Raw genomic sequence first — 16,037 nt, 5'->3', positions numbered from 1 at the left:
TCTGAAGTCACATGATGCTATAGACATGACATCTGTTAGGTCACATGATGCTATAGACGTGGCATCTGTAAGGTCACATGATGCTATAGACATGACATCTGTGAGGTCACATGAGGCTATAGACATGACATCTGTGAGGTCACATGATGCTATAGACATGACATCTGAAGTCACATGATGCTATAGACGCGACATCTGTAAGGTCACATGATGCTATAGACATGACATCTGAAGTCACATGATGCTATAGACGCGACATCTGTTAGGTCACATGATGCTATAGACGTGATATCTGTAATGTCACATGATGCTGTAGACGTGGCACCTGTAAGGTCACATGATGGAAGGTCACATGATGCTATAGACGTGACATCTGTAAGGTCACATGATGCTATAGACGTGACATCTGTAAGGCCACATGATGCTATAGACGTGACATCTGTAAGGCCACATGATGCTATAGACGTGACATCTGTATGGCCACATGATGCTATAGACGTGACATCTGTAAGGTCACATGATGCTATAGACGTGACATCTGTAAGGCCACATGATGCTATAGACGTGACATCTGTATGGCCACATGATGCTATAGACGTGAAATCTGTTAGGTCACATGATGCTATAGGCATGATATCTGTAAGGTCACATGATGCTATAGACGTGACATCTGTAAGGTCACATGATGCTATAGACGTGACATCTGTAATGTCACATGATGCTGTAGACGTGGCACCTGTAAGGTCACATGATGGAAGGTCACATGATGCTATAGACGTGACATCTGTAAGGTCACATGATGCTATAGACGTGACATCTGTAAGGCCACATGATGCTATAGACGTGACATCTGTTAGGTCACATGATGCTATAGGCATGATATCTGTAAGGTCACATGATGCTATAGACGTGACATCTGTAAGGTCACATGATGCTATAGACGTGACATCTGTGAGGCCACATGATGCTATAGACGTGATATCTGTAATGTCACATGATGCTGTAGACGTGGCACCTGTAAGGTCACATGATGGAAGGTCACATGATGCTATAGACGTGACATCTGTAAGGTCACATGATGCTATAGACGTGGCATCTGTAAGGTCACATGATGCTATAGACGTGACATCTGTAAGGTCACATGATGCTATAGACGTGACATCTGTAAGGCCACATGATGCTATAGATGCAATATCTGTGAGGTCACATGATGCTATAGACATGACATCTGTGAGGTCACATGATGCTATAGACGTGGCATCTGTAATGTCACATGACACAACAAGCATAATGACTGTGATGTTCTCCCTACAGGATATCCTGGCGACCCATCCCTTCACCAAGATCTCCAATTGGAGCAGTGGCAACACCTACTTCCACATCACCATCGGGAATCTGGTGCGAGGCAGCAAACTGCTCTGCGAGACCTCACTGGTACATAACCTATTCTACATCACCCCTCAGGTCCTGCATCTGCACAGTGCATTTACCAACCCACTTTATGGGCTCTCCGGGCCTCTGCACAGCATGCAGGCTGCCATGTGCTGTTAGCTCACACTGTAAAGTCACCTGTATGCACAAAATATGAGTCATTTTTAATTGAAAGTGGCTGAGATGATGCACATAAACGCAACTATTTCTTGGTCAGTGGCCGATAGCTGGGTAACTGATAATCTGGGTACAGGACGCCGGTAATAGCTGAGCTGATAATCAGTTTTACCTTCCAAGCCCCAGCTAGTAGTAAAATAAGGCATGTGTGGTATCATTCTATCCAGGAAGGGCCCAAGTATATATTTTTATGACTTTTTATAGCTGTGGAAAAACAAGGGTGAAAAAAGTGCAATTTCTGCATTTACGCCTTAATTTACCCTGTAAAATGAATGTAAACTAAAATCATTTTTTGAAAAATATATTACCCAGAGACATCCTAGATTGTCCTGAAAAAAACAAACAAACAAACACCAAAATATGTATCACTTAGATGGTATACTTAAAGGGATACTGTAGGGGGGGTCGGGGGAAAATTAGTTGAACTTACCTGGGGCTTCTAATGGTCCCCCGCAGACATCCTGTGCCCGCGCAGCCACTCCCCAATGCTCCGGCCCCGCCTCCAGTCTGAAAACTACTGCGCTTGCGTTGCCGTGTCCTCGCCCCCCCCCCCCCCCTGATGTCACCAGGAACGTACGGCGCAGGCACAGACCACACTGGGCATGCGCAGTACCCTCCTGGGGACATCAGCGGCAGTGAGGACACGGCAACGCAGGCGCAGTGGTTTTCAGACTTTAAAGTCTGAAATTCCAGAAGTGAACCGAAGGTGGGGCCGGAGCATCGGTGAGTGGCTGCGCGGGCACAGGATGTCTGCGGGGGACCATTAGAAGCCCCGGGTAACTTTAACTCATTTTCCCCCGACCCCCTACAGTATCCCTTTAAACAGTTACAACTTACAGCTGTATAATTAGACATAGTTAAAGTGTAAAAACATGTCAGGAACCTTAGAGAATCTGTATTGTTAAAATCGCACAAAAGTAAACATACCAGTGGGTTAGGGGACATCTCCTATTCCCCTCTGTCACAATTTCGCGGCTCCCTGCCGCATTAAAAGTGGTTAAAAACAGTTTTAAAAAGTTTGTTTATAAACAAACAAAATGGCCACCAAAACAGGAAGTAGGTTGATGTACAGTATGTCCACACATAGAAAATACATCCATACACAAGCAGGCTGTATACACCCTTCCTTTTTAATCTCAAGAGATCATTTGTGCGTTTCTTTCCCCCTGCAGCTATCTTCCACTGAAGTGTCAGGCTGTTTCTTCCTGCAGAGTGCAGACAGCTCTCACCATATGTAATTCCTCACTATGTGAAAGCCCAGCCAGCTCAGAGGATGATTTATCCAGCTTGTAAAAGATAATAGAGCAGAGAGAAGTAAATAATACACAGGCAGTGTGCAGAGAGGGGCCTGGAGGGGGGAGACTCATCACAGAACCACAACACTGAAGAACTTGGCAGCCTTCCAGACACAGGCTGACAAGTCTGACTGGGGAAAGATACATTGATTTATTACAGAGACTGTGATAGTACAAAGTGCTGCAGTAAGCCAGAACACATTAGAATAGCTTTTGGAACTTGTAGGATGATAAAAAACAGGATGCAATTTTTGTTACGGAGTCTCTTTAAGCGGACCTGAACTCAGAACTTCCTCTCTGCTGTAAAAGATAAGCAACAGCATAATAACCTTTAAAGAAAAACATTTATGTGTTACAGCTGATACAAATCCTGCAATAAATCTGCAGTGTGTCTAATTTCTGCTCTCATGGAAGCAGACATAGAGTTAACATCCTGTGCTTCCAAAGTAGCCTCTCTGCCGTGGCAGTCAGCTGACACAGCCGAGAGATCAAATTACACTTGTGATTAGCCAAAAATGAGGGGTAAATAAACAGGCTAAACTCTCTAAATACACACAGGGTGCATTTCTCTATGTTTTCCTTCTGTCCTGTGCCAGAGTTCAGGTCCACTTTAAGGGATAAACACCTTAGAGCCCCAACCAGTTAATCATTTTCATTATCTCTTTAGGGATACAAGATGGACGATCTTCTGACATCTTATATCAGCCAGATGTTGACATCGATGAATAAACAACGAGGGACAAAGGGTAGCAAGTGAACTGAGGGGGGGCTTTGGCAACTGGCGGTAGATCGGATCCGCTTTCTCAAGTCCGTGGGCTACCCGTGCAGCTGGGGCACGACCTTCCGTCCTCAGACCTGGAACATGAGCGTTGCAGAGTACCGAGAATCATATGCTTCAGAGACCGCAAGCTCCACCTCGATCTCCAGCGAGGACGACTACCTGTGACCAGGACCGTAAGGACAATGGCGGCCACTGTCACGTTTACAGTACCGGGCCATGAACCGGAGGCACTGAACAAACAATGATCTGCGTTAATATGAACAGCAGTCTACAGAAAGCATTGGCTGTATTGTCAACGGGCGGAATTTCCTGTCTTGGCGTCGTTCAGAGCCGTAGAACAAGACCAGCGCTACTCGGGTGTTCCGACCAATCCCTGCAGAGAAATTCAGCCGGGAAGATCTCCCCAAAAAAAGGAATTCACGGGAAATCAAAAAATTCCAGAAAATATCACAAAAAGTTTTTTCATGGGGAAAAAATTCTAATATATTGATGAGAGTCCTAGAGAAAGTGTACTGTGTTTAAAAGAGTAATTTTAACAAAGTATATTATTTATTTAACTTAAAATGACGTACCATTTTTTTTTTGTTTTGAAATTTTGAATTTGAAAAATTAAAAAAATATAGAAAAAAATGGCTGTGGTTTCTACTGACAAAAGCGTAGAATTTCCTCATTCTCCCCCATGACAGCTGATGAAGTTGCCAGCAATACCATGTTTTGGTCAAATTTAAACTAATTTCATGAGATATGAGCTATAGAGATATAGGGTTAATGATATTGAGATGCTAACAATTTAAAAGTGAAAATGGATGTAAATTTGCATCCAGTTTACATCAACTCAGGGCTATTACCAAGGCCGGTTCTAGACTTTTTGCTGCCTGGGGCAAACTTGTGATGATCTGCCCCCCCTCCCGATTTGGAATGATTGCACAGCATCTGACAATTTACTATGCTTCATTTAATGTCCTCACATGACATGCTGCAGCTTAACATAATAACACTGGCTGACAAACAAACTGTTCACCCTCAGCCAGTTGGCCATCCTCCATTCCTCCTCAGTCAGGTCAGCAGTGCCACCTCCTCCCTTCTGCTGTACAAGTCAAATGAAACACTGCTGCTCTCCTGCCTCCACCCCTCCTCACTCCCTGTCAGACTCCTCACACAGCACAACAAGCTGCTTTTCCCCAATGATGACCTCTTCACCTAACTCTCCTCTCACTTCTCCTCCTACTCTGACTGCATGCTGTTAGTGTAAACACAGTACAAACATGCTGTCCCTGTAATCTCTGATGCAAGTGTTTCACCTTGCTTCATGAGAGAACCGGCCCTGATTATTACCATTTCATTGACCATGCCAAATAGCCTGTGCATTAAATGGTTACGGCTAACCCGGGGGTCCTATGGACTGGCTGCAGTGTAATGGAGCTAGTTTTATTATCCCATACCTTTACAATGAGTACCCCCGTCATTTAAAGGGAACCTGAAGTGAGTAGGATACTCATTTCCACATTATTTTTGGCAGTGCGACTCAGCAACTGAAGTTCAGGAAGTGTTTTTGAAAATGAAAACTCCATGAGGAGATGGACTATTCCAAAACCATATCTTCATCCAGATTTTCATAGTATTTTAATATAGTATTAATAGACCCTTGCCAGGCTTCTGTTAGTGCAGAGAAATAAAACATTAACTATACTGTCCACTAGATGGTGCACAATATTCATGTTGCTGCACAGTACACAAGAGCATTAGGTTTCAGCCCTCTGCTGTACTACTATCTAGTGATGGGAATTCCGGCTCTTCTCGGAGAATCGGCTCTTCTGAATTGGCTCCCATCAAAGAGCCAGCTCTTACGGCTCTGAATCGGCTCTTCATTAAATGTCACTAGACACCACTCAGAATCGGAGTAAAAGCCCCGCCCCCGTCTCTATGGATACTCCAGACTGCTTCTCGGAATGGGGCAATCCCTCCTGCTACTGCTCTGCTCCGCCCCATACACTCCTACAAGCTGGAAGAGGAGGACTACATCTCCCAGCATGCCTCAGCGCCCTTTATTACAGAGCAAATCAGAGCTCTATGGGGCGGCTGAGGCATCAGCTCTTTTAAAACTGAGAGCCGGCTCTTGTCGTTCGCGAACGACCCATCACTACTACTATCAGCCCTCTGCTGTAGCTATTCCTGCAGTAGTGAGACACAGGCCATCCCTGCGATAAATAGCGTGGTCATGCGACTATTCACATTCTATGGTGGCGATTACCGTTAGAAAGGCCTTCTGAAGAGCTTGATAAATAGCGGGGCTGCATGGCAATTGCCATGCAGCCCCAGATAGGTTTGGGGTGAGACGGAGGGGGGTGGTTATTAAAGGTGAGGCGTCATCAGGGGGTTTTTAGGGTTGGGCAGCGCCAGGGGGTCCCAAGGCCAGACACCATCAGGGTTTTTTAAGGTTTAGGCTGTGCTCGGGGGGATCGGTTAGGGTTAGGCATTGACAGGGAGAGCTCTGTGTGAGAGTAGGGCTAGGTTAGGTCATAGTTAAATATCAGTTTACCGATATTATATAAAAATTACCGATATTTCACTGTTGGAATTAACTAGTAGGATAGCAGTAATTTAACCGTTATGACTAGATATTCTACTAGCAGCAATATCTGGCGCCGTTTTTACTGGGTGCCTTTTTTACATGTATGCTGGCTCCCCAAATGGGGAGAGGGAAGCATCTCCCTGACTACCTGTAATGGGGGGTGGGGGCACCGTATACTGGGGGGCAGGGTACATCTGCTAACTAATATTGTGGCTTCCTCCTAGACTGGGGAGGCTGCATCCCTCTAATATCAGAAACCTGGAAAACACTAACTAAATACGTAAGTTACGGGTATAGTAAAAAAAAAGAAGCAATTTTATTAATTTCATTATTTTCACTACAGTTCCCCTTTAAAGAATACCCAAACTGAAATGTGACATAATGAGATAAACATGTGTATGTACAGTGCTCAGCACACAAATAACTATGCTGTGTTCCTTTTTTTCTTTCACTGCCTGAAAGAGTTAAATATCAGGTATGTAAGTGGCTGACTCAGTCCTGACTCAGACAGGAAGTGACTACAGTGTGACCCTCACTGATAATACATTCCCCTTTTTTACCTCTTTCTTGCTCTCAGAAGCCATTTTCTTCTAGGAAAGTGTTTTATAATTGTAATTTCTTATCAGTGAGGGTCACACTGTAGTCACTTCCTGTCTGAGTCAGGACTGAGTCAGCCACTTACATACCTGATATTTAACTCTTTCAGGCAGTGAAAGAAAAAAAAGGAACACAGCATAGTTATTTGTGTGCTAGGCACTGTACATACACATGTCTATCTAATTATGTCACATTTCAGTTTGGGTGTCCTTTAAAGGACATCTGAGGTGGCATGATGAGATAGACATGTGTATGTACAGTGCCAAGCACACAAATTACTGTGCTGTGTTCCTTTTTTTTTTCTTTCTCTGCATGAAAGAGTTACAAATCAGATATCAGTTTCTGTCCGGGTTAAAGTGAACCTCCGGACTAAAAATCTACTCAGCAGAACTGAAAAGGCTTGGTGTTTCTTTAACAGTTTCACAGCATCAGAACTTAGTTTTTCTTACCAAAGCATCATTTTTAGCTGCATTTTTAGCTAAGCTCCACCCAACAAAGAAAACTGCCTGGCTTTTTTTCCCTGATGCTGTGCAAAGCATGATGGGATTTCCTATGTTGTTATTCACGTTGCCTAGCAACTGGGAGAGGTGATCAGCACACAGGACAGTTGGAACTGTGTCTCATGCTCCCTGTCACCTCCTTTCAACCAAAAAGATGGCTGCCCTCATGAAATCAAACATTTGCCTGTTCTTTTAAAACAAGGTGGGTAAGAGATTATATTGCCTATCTATTTTAATTAACATAAATAATGTAACTTAATGACAGTATGTTTGTTTAGGCTGAAGTTCCTCTTTAAGACCAGGTTCTGACTATAGTGTAACCCTCACTGATAAGGAATTACAGCCATAAAGCACTTTATTGGCAGAAAATGGCTTCTGAGAGCAGGAAAGAGATAAAAAAGGTCAATAGTTCATAGATTTTAGCTCTAGCATACATCAATGAATGTGTCATAGAGAAGAAGCCATGAAACAGTAAAAAGCTTAAAAGGAACCTAAACTGAGAGGGATATGGATGTTTCCTTTTAAACCATACCAGTTGCCTGGCAGTCCTGATCTCTTTTGGCTGCAGTAGTGGCTGAATCACACACCTGAAACAAGCATGCAGCTAATCCAGTCTGACTTCAGTCAGAGCACCTGATCTGCATGCTGGTTGAGGGGCTGTGGCTGAAAGCATTAGAGACACAGGATCAGCAGGAGAGTCAGGGAACTGGTATTATTTTAAAAGGAAAAATCCATATCCTTCTCAGTTTAGGTTTCCTTTAAGCTGTGAGATCACTAAAAAAAAAAAAGGTCATTTTTAGGAGTAGGAGGATAGATACTATTGTTTAGCTCATAAGTTTATTTTCTCCTCGGATGTCCTTTAAGAAGTATACAACCTCAATGTTGGGCCAATAACATGAAACCTCTGCTGTGGGATATTGAGAAGTGTAATATTCCTGCGTGTGATATGTGGATTGCCGCTTTGCTGTTTGCTGCTGGATTTCTCATAAGGATTATTTTTACCCTTCCCATCCGCTGCATATTTTTCTCTCTCGCAGGCGGAGGCAGGATCCCCATCACAGATGGTTTCCTTTTAGCTGAAGGAGTGTAAGAAGTTTGGCCTCTTGCATCATCTTTCCCATGGATTCTTCTAGAACTCAGCGAGATGTGCAGAGCAACAGCTGGAATTTCTGTGTGTAATTAGCATGAACTGGTGCAGAGGACCTTCCTGAGCCCTGACTTCTCTTCCAGCACAAAGTCTTCCTGGGATCGTCGCTTATCTTCTGTCTCATGAGGACTTCAGAAGGTCCACAAATGCAAAAAAAATTGTAAAATTTAAAATACAAGTAAAGAAAAACAAAAGTTTGCTTTCTTAAAACAGAAAGAATTTGCGATAATTCAGGTTGGAGTGAGCTTGAGAGGTCTCCCAGTGCATCACTGCTGAATATATGCAAATTAACTATTGTACCCTTAGAAGCTAAACACACCTCCAGAACCGCTGGAATGCAATGATGTCAGCTTGTTAATTTGTACAGAGCCATAATAATCCAACATGCATACAGACTGTTTTGGATTGTTTGATTCTCATCAGTGCATGGCATGGATTAATTTGGCTCTATGGAGTAGGGCTTGTAACACCGAGAGGTACAGACTAACCAGCAAGCTCATGGTGACCCAGAACTCATTGGAGTGTGTAAGGGACTACAATGGTCCTAAAAGCCCCCTTACTAAGATGTTAAGAAAAACAAAAGTTTGCTTTCTTAAAACAGAAAGAATTTGCGATAATTCAGGTTGGAGTGAGCTTGAGATGTCTCCCAGGGCATCACTGCTGAATATATGCAAATTATCCATTCTACATTTAGAAGCTAAACACACCTCCAGAACCGCTGGAATGCAATGATGTGTCATCTTGTTAATTTGTACAGAGCCATAATAATCCAACATGCATACAGACTGTTTTGGATTGTTTGATTCTCATCAGTGCATGGCATGGATTAATTTGGCTCTATGGAGTAGGGCTTGTAACACCGAGAGGTACAGACTAACCAGCAAGCTCATGGTGACCCAGAACTCATTGGAGTGTGTAAGGGACTACAATGGTCCTAAAAGCCCCCTTAATAAAATGCTATGGAAAACAAAAGTTTGCTTTCTTAAAACAGAAAGAATTTGCGATAATTCAGGTTGGAGTGAGCTTGAGATGTCTCCCAGTGCAATACTGGAGGTGTGTTTAGCTTCTAAGGGCAACAATGGTTAATTTGCATATATTCAGCAGTGATGCTCTGGGAGACATCTCAAGCTCACTCCAACCTGAATTATCGCAAATTCTTTCTGTTTTAAGAAAGCAAACTTTTGTTTTCCATAGCATTTTAGTAAAGGGGCTTTTAGGACCATTGTAGTCCCTCACACACTCTAATGAGTTCTGGGTCACCATGAGCTTGCTGGTTAGTAAATACAAGTAAACACATACACATAAGATGTGTGTTTCTTCCAGAGTAAAATGAGCCATAAATTAATCCTCTCCTATGTTGCTGTCACTTACAGTAGTTAGTAGAAATCTGACGGAACTGACAGGATTTAGACTAGTCCATCTCGCCATGGATGATTCTCAGTATTTCATTTATTCTTTACACAAGCACGCCCTGGATCTATATAAAGATGCTGGTCGCCCTTCCTACCTGTTTGCACACTATTCTGGCAGTTGGACAGAGCAACTGCCGTTTACTGAGAATCCCCCATGATGATATGGACTATTCCAAAACCTATACGTTCTGTCAGATTTCAACTACCTACTATAAATGACAGCAACATAGGAGAGAAGTAATTTATGTACCATTGTACTATGAAAGAAACATACTTCTTATTTCTATATGTTTTCAATGTATTTAAAATGTTACAATTTTTCACAATGTTGGACCTATCTATTGTCTGTCTATTGATATTACGCTACCAATGTGGCAGAAGCCATGGGCGTAGCAATCACCCCTGCATCCCCTGGGGGTCCCTCCTCCTTCCTCTCCCCAACCACAAGTGCAGCCAATTAGCACAAAAACCTCCCCATCCACTCACAAAAACCATGTGCGGGAGTGTGTGACATTTTTTTTTTATTTTTTTTTGCTTCCAGACTTTGCTTAACAGCAGAGCACTCTCTGCTGCCATTCGCCACCCCCCAATCACATGAGTTTGGGGACCAGGGGGGCCAGCGCTGGCGTTTTGCTATTGCAAGTGTGAATGGGCCCTAAGGGCTGTCTCTGTCTCTAAGCTTCCCTGAGAGGAGAGTGAGTGTTTGTAATAGAGGGGAACAGCTAGGTCAAGCAGCAAGTCAGCACTGTAATTGTAATGGAGAGGCAGGGTAGAGTACTAGAGGAAGTAGAGGAGAGACATGGTGAGGTAGATGAAGTAGAGGAGAGACAGGGTGAGGAAGTAGAGGAGAGGAAAAGCAAGGAAGAGGAAGTAGAGGAGAGACATGGTGAGGGAGATGAAGTAGAGGAGAGACAGGGTGAGGAAGTAGAGGAGAGGAAAAGCAAGGAAGAGGAAGTAGAGGAGAGACATGGTGAGGGAGATGAAGTAGAGGAGAGGCAGGGTGGGGAAGTAGAGGAGAGACATGGTAAGGGAGATGAAGTAGAGGAGAGGAAGGGCAAGGAAGAGGAGGTAGAGGAGAGGCAGTGCAAGGAAGAGGAGGTAGAGGAGAGGAAGGGCAAGGAAGAGGAGGTAGAGGAGAGGAAGGGCAAGGAAGAGGAGGTAGAGGAGAGGCAGTGCAAGGAAGAGGAGGTATAGAAAAGAGACATGATACGGGAGCTGAAGTAGAGGAGAGGCAGGGTAAGGAATAGGAAATAGAGGAGAGGAAGGGCAAGGAAGAGGAGGTAGAGGAGAGACATGGTGAGGGAGATGAAGTAGAGGAGAGGAAGGGCAAGGAAGAGGAGGTATAGAAAAGAGACATGATACGGGAGCTGAAGTAGAGGAGAGGCAGGGTAAGGAATAGGAAATAGAGGAGAGGAAGAGCAAGGAAGAGGAGGTAGAGGAGAGACATGGTGAGGGAGATGAAGTAGAGGAGAGGAAGGGCAAGGAAGAGGAGGTATAGAAAAGAGACATGATACGGGAGCTGAAGTAGAGGAGAGGCAGGGTAAGGAGGAAGAGGAAGTTTAGGCAAGAGGGTACAGGAGAGGGCAGGGTAGAGGAATAGAAGTAGAAGAGAGGCGGGATAAGGGAGAGGAAGTAAAGGAGATTTGGGGACTGGGGTAGGAGAGAGGAGAAGCATGGTTGGGTATGGGTGGGGTAGATACGAGGTCATAGAGGAGAGAAGAAGCAGGGGGAAAGCTGTAGAGGAGAGGGGCTGCAGGAGGGTGGAGAGGAGGTAGGCAGGCAGGGTAGAGAAAATGGCCAAGTGCAGGGGGGAAGAGGAAAGTACAAGATAAGGGGGTTATCAGAGGGAGGGTAAGGGGAGAGTTCCGATTGCTTTCCGAATCAATTTCCATTCACTTCTATGAGAAATCGACCAGAAAAACGATTGAAAATAAGATATTAGATATAAGAAATTATCTATCGAACCATCCATCTAACAGAAAATTGTATGCTGTGTACCCGGCATTAGATTTCAGCAGAATGAAACTGAGATAAAGAAAACTGTGAGAGAAAATTCTGAAAGGAAGAACTGTAAAGCTGCCATATTGGAAATCTATCATGACTGCAGGCAGAGCTGATACTGGCAGGATGACCTGGAGGGGAGGAGCTGCAGTTGGTGCTGCAGACAGAGCTGATACTGGCAGGATGACCTGGAGGGGAGGAGCTGCAGTTGATGCTGCAGACAGAGCTGATACTGGCAGGATGACCTGGAGGGGAGGAGCTGCAGTTGGTGCTGCAGGCAGAGCTGATACTGGAAGGATGACCTGGAGGGGAGGAGCTGCAGTTGATGCTGCAGGCAGAGCTGATACTGGCAGGATAACCTTGAGGGGAGGAGCTGCAGTTGATGCTGAAGACAGAGCTGATACTGGCAGGATAACCTGGAGGGGAGGAGCTGCAGATGATGCTGCAGACAGCGCTGATACTGGCAGTATGACCTGGAGGGGAGGAGCTGCAGTTGATGCTGCAGACAGCGCTGATACATACTGGCATGATGACCTGGAGGGGGGGAGCTGCAGTTGATGCTGCAGACAGAGCTGATACTGGCAGGATGACCTGGAGGGGAGGAGCTGCAGTTGGTGATGCAGACAGAGCTGATACTGGCAGGATGACCTGGAGGGGAGGAGCTGCAGTTAATGCTGCAGACAGAGCTGATACTGGCAGGATGACCTGGAGGGGAGGAGCTGCAGTTGGTGCTGCAGGCAGAGCTGATACTGGCAGGATGACCTGGAGGGGAGGAGCTGCAGATGATGCTGCAGACAGCGCTGATACTGGAAGGATGACCTGGAGAGGAGGAGCTGCAGTTGATGCTGCAGACAGAGCTGATACTGGCAGGATGACCTGGAGGGGAGGAGCTGCAGTTGGTGCTGCAGGCAGAGCTGATACTGGCAGGATGACCTGGAGGGGAGGAGCTGCAGTTGATGCTGCAGACAGAGCCGATACTGGCAGGATGACCTGGAGGGGAGGAGCTGCAGTTGGTGCTGAAGACAGCGCTGATACTGGCAGGATGACCTGGAGGGGAGAAGCTGCAGTTGGTGCTGAAGACAGCGCTGATACAGGCAGGATGACCTGGAGGGGAGGAGCTGCAGTTGATGTTGCAGACAGAGCTGATACTGGCAGGATGACCTGGAGGGGAGAAGCTGCAGTTGATGCTGCAGGCAGAGCTGATACTGGAAGGATGACCTGGAGAGGAGGAGCTGCAGTTGATGCTGCAGACAGAGCTGATACTGGCAGGATGACCTGGAGGGGAGGAGCTGCAGTTGGTGCTGAAGACAGCGCTGATACTGGCAGGATGACCTGGAGGGGAGGAGCTGCAGTTGATGCTGCAGACAGAGCTGATACTGGCAGGATGACCTGGAGGGGAGGAGCTGCAGTTGATGCTGCAGACAGAGCTGATACTGGAAGGATGACCTGGAGGGGAGGAGCTGCAGTTGGTGCTGAAGACAGCGCTGATACTGGCAGGATGACCTGGAGGGGAGGAGCTGCAGTTGGTGCTGCAGACAGAGCTGATACTGGCAGGATGACCTGGAGGGGAGGAGCTGCAGTTGATGCTGCAGACAGCCCTAATACTGGCAGGATGACCTGGAGGGGAGAAGCTGCAGTTGATGCTGCAGGCAGAGCTGATACTGGAAGGATGACCTGGAGGGGAGGAGCTGCAGTTGGTGCTGCAGGCAGAGCTGATACTGGCAGTATGACCTGGAGGGGAGGAGCTGCAGTTGGTGCTGCAGGCAGAGCTGATACTGGCAGGATGACCTGGAGAGGAGGAGCTGCAGTTGATGCTGCAGACAGAGCTGATACTGGTAGGATGACCTGGAGGGGAGGAGCTGCAGTTGGTGCTGCAGACAGAGCCGATACTAGCAGGATGACCTGGAGGGGAGGAGCTTCAGTTGATGCTGCAGACAGAGCCGATACTGGCAGGATGACCTGGAGGGGAGGAGCTGCAGTTGATGCTGCAGACAGCGCTGATACTGGCAGGATGACCTGGAGGGGAGGAGCTGCAGTTGATGCTGCAGGCAGAGCTGATACTGGAAGGATGACCTGGAGGGGAGGAGCTGCAGTTGATGCTGCAGGCAGAGCTGATACTGGCAGGATAACCTTGAGGGGAGGAGCTGCAGTTGATGCTGAAGACAGAGCTGATACTGGCAGGATAACCTGGAGGGGAGGAGCTGCAGATGATGCTGCAGACAGCGCTGATACTGGCAGTATGACCTGGAGGGGAGGAGCTGCAGTTGATGCTGCAGACAGCGCTGATACATACTGGCATGATGACCTGGAGGGGGGGAGCTGCAGTTGATGCTGCAGACAGAGCTGATACTGGCAGGATGACCTGGAGGGGAGGAGCTGCAGTTGGTGCTGCAGGCAGAGCTGATACTGGCAGGATGACCTGGAGGGGAGCAGCTGCAGATGATGCTGCAGACAGCGTCGATACTGGAAGGATGACCTGGAGAGGAGGAGCTGCAGTTGATGCTGCAGACAGAGCTGATACTGGCAGGATGACCTGGAGGGGAGGAGCTGCAGTTGGTGCTGCAGACAGAGCCGATACTAGCAGGATGACCTGGAGGGGAGGAGCTTCAGTTGATGCTGCAGACAGAGCCGATACTGGCAGGATGACCTGGAGGGGAGGAGCTGCAGTTGATGCTGCAGACAGCGCTGATACTGGCAGGATGACCTGGAGGGGAGGAGCTGCAGTTGATGCTGCAGGCAGAGCTGATACTGGCAGGATAACCTTGAGGGGAGGAGCTGCAGTTGATGCTGAAGACAGAGCTGATACTGGCAGGATAACCTGGAGGGGAGGAGCTGCAGATGATGCTGCAGACAGCGCTGATACTGGCAGTATGACCTGGAGGGGAGGAGCTGCAGTTGATGCTGCAGACAGCGCTGATACTGGCATGATGACCTGGAGGGGGGGAGCTGCAGTTGGTGCTGCAGACAGCGCTGATACTGGCAGGATGACCTGGAGGGGAGGAGCTGCAGTTGATGCTGCAGACAGCGCTGATACTGGCAGGATGACCTGGAGGGGAGGAGCTGCAGTTGGTGCTGCAGACAGTGCTGATACTGGCAGGATGACCTGGAGGGGAGGAGCTGCAGTTTATGTTGCAGACGGAGCTGATTCTGGCAGGATGACCTGGAGGGGAGGAGCTGCAGTTGATGCTGCAGACAGTGCTGATACTGGCAGGATGACCTGGAGGGGAGGAGCTTCAGTTTATGTTGCAGACGGAGCTGATTCTGGCAGGATGACCTGGAGGGGAGGAGCTGCAGTTGGTGCTGCAGACGGAGCTGATTCTGGCAGGATGACCTGGAGGGGAGGAGCTGCAGTTGGTGCTGCAGACAGCGCTGATACTGGCAGTATGACCTGGAGGGGAGGAGCTGCAGTTGATGAGGTGAGTGGTAATATGATTCTCAGCAGTAGCGGATTGTTAGATGGGGGATTGTGCTACAGAGGCTGATCTGTGAAGCTCACATATGGAATCCATTCTTCCTGGTTTTCCCTCTGGGGACCACAATCCAAGCTGAGGAGCAGCAGCAAATGAAATAGGGTCCTAGGCAAGACAGCAGTTTTTGCCCACTGCTGATGGTCACCTGAATTTTTTTAGTAAGATTTGGAGGGGCTAGCATCCAGCAGGCCCCTAGACTCTCTCCATGCCCTAGGCAACTGCCTAGGGTTGCTTTGTGGATGATCCGGCTCTGCTCTAATCCCAGGAGGAAGAGCTGTTTATTATTATGCATATATATTAAACCATCCTCAATGTTGCACAACTAAATATAAAAAAGTTAGACAGACAAGCAGGGCAGTTTCTAGGCTAAATTGCACCCAGGGCGAGGGTGTAAAAATTGTGCCCCTACCCCCGTGGACTTGCGAAGTTGCGAACCCTTGCTCTTTAGGGACAGTCACACAGCCACAGGTCACATGTAGATCTGCCTACTTACTAGTGACCAGCTGCTCATCCAGTAGGATGCAGGGACCAGGAAAACACACAGGCGAAGAGAGCCCGGAAAGCCGACTCCTCCATGGGCGCTGCGCACTGACAGCCTGCAGTACCGCTACAGGACATCAGGTGTCATCACGCGGTGGTGACGTGATGATGACG

The 16,037-nt window shown here is 47.1% G+C and overlaps 2 protein-coding genes across 7 annotated transcripts in view; one reads left to right on the top strand and one right to left on the bottom strand.

Moving 5' to 3' along the window:
* The window catches only part of MYO7A (myosin VIIA), a 277,532-nt gene extending 273,281 nt beyond the window's left edge, over positions 1 to 4,251 (top strand). For all 6 annotated transcript variants that reach the window (XM_068266665.1, XM_068266666.1, XM_068266667.1 and 3 more), the window contains 2 exons: positions 1,315 to 1,434; positions 3,571 to 4,251. In XM_068266665.1, the coding sequence (XP_068122766.1) occupies positions 1,315 to 1,434; positions 3,571 to 3,660 (210 nt within the window). In that variant the 3' untranslated portion in view covers positions 3,661 to 4,251. The remainder of the gene's footprint in view (positions 1 to 1,314; positions 1,435 to 3,570) is intronic.
* A 7,756-nt stretch (positions 4,252 to 12,007) lies between these two features.
* On the bottom strand, positions 12,008 to 14,839 carry LOC137544777 (uncharacterized). The gene is made up of 2 exons (XM_068265867.1): positions 13,930 to 14,839; positions 12,008 to 13,815 (listed from the first exon to the last, which is right to left on the bottom strand). The coding sequence occupies exons 1-2, from the start codon at positions 14,837 to 14,839 to the stop codon at positions 12,008 to 12,010; spliced, it is 2,718 nt and encodes a 905-aa protein (XP_068121968.1).
* Between the last annotated feature and the right edge of the window lie 1,198 nt (positions 14,840 to 16,037).

This window comes from Hyperolius riggenbachi, chromosome 2, assembly GCF_040937935.1.
Source record: "Hyperolius riggenbachi isolate aHypRig1 chromosome 2, aHypRig1.pri, whole genome shotgun sequence".
Classification (NCBI taxonomy): Eukaryota; Metazoa; Chordata; class Amphibia; order Anura; family Hyperoliidae; genus Hyperolius; species Hyperolius riggenbachi.
The sequence above is the reverse complement of the archived record's forward strand: the minus strand, read 5'-3'. Positions and strand labels throughout refer to the sequence as shown.

Excerpts from the sequence above, each read along its gene's own strand:
- LOC137544777 (XM_068265867.1), bottom strand. The coding sequence starts at position 14,839 with ATGCCAGTATCAGCGCTGTCTGCAGCATCAACTGCAGCTCCTCCCCTC. Across the intron at positions 13,816-13,929 it reads CTGCAGCTCCTCCCCTCCAG|GTCATCCTGCTAGTATCGGC; the intron begins GTCATCCTGCCA and ends CCTCCCCTCCAG.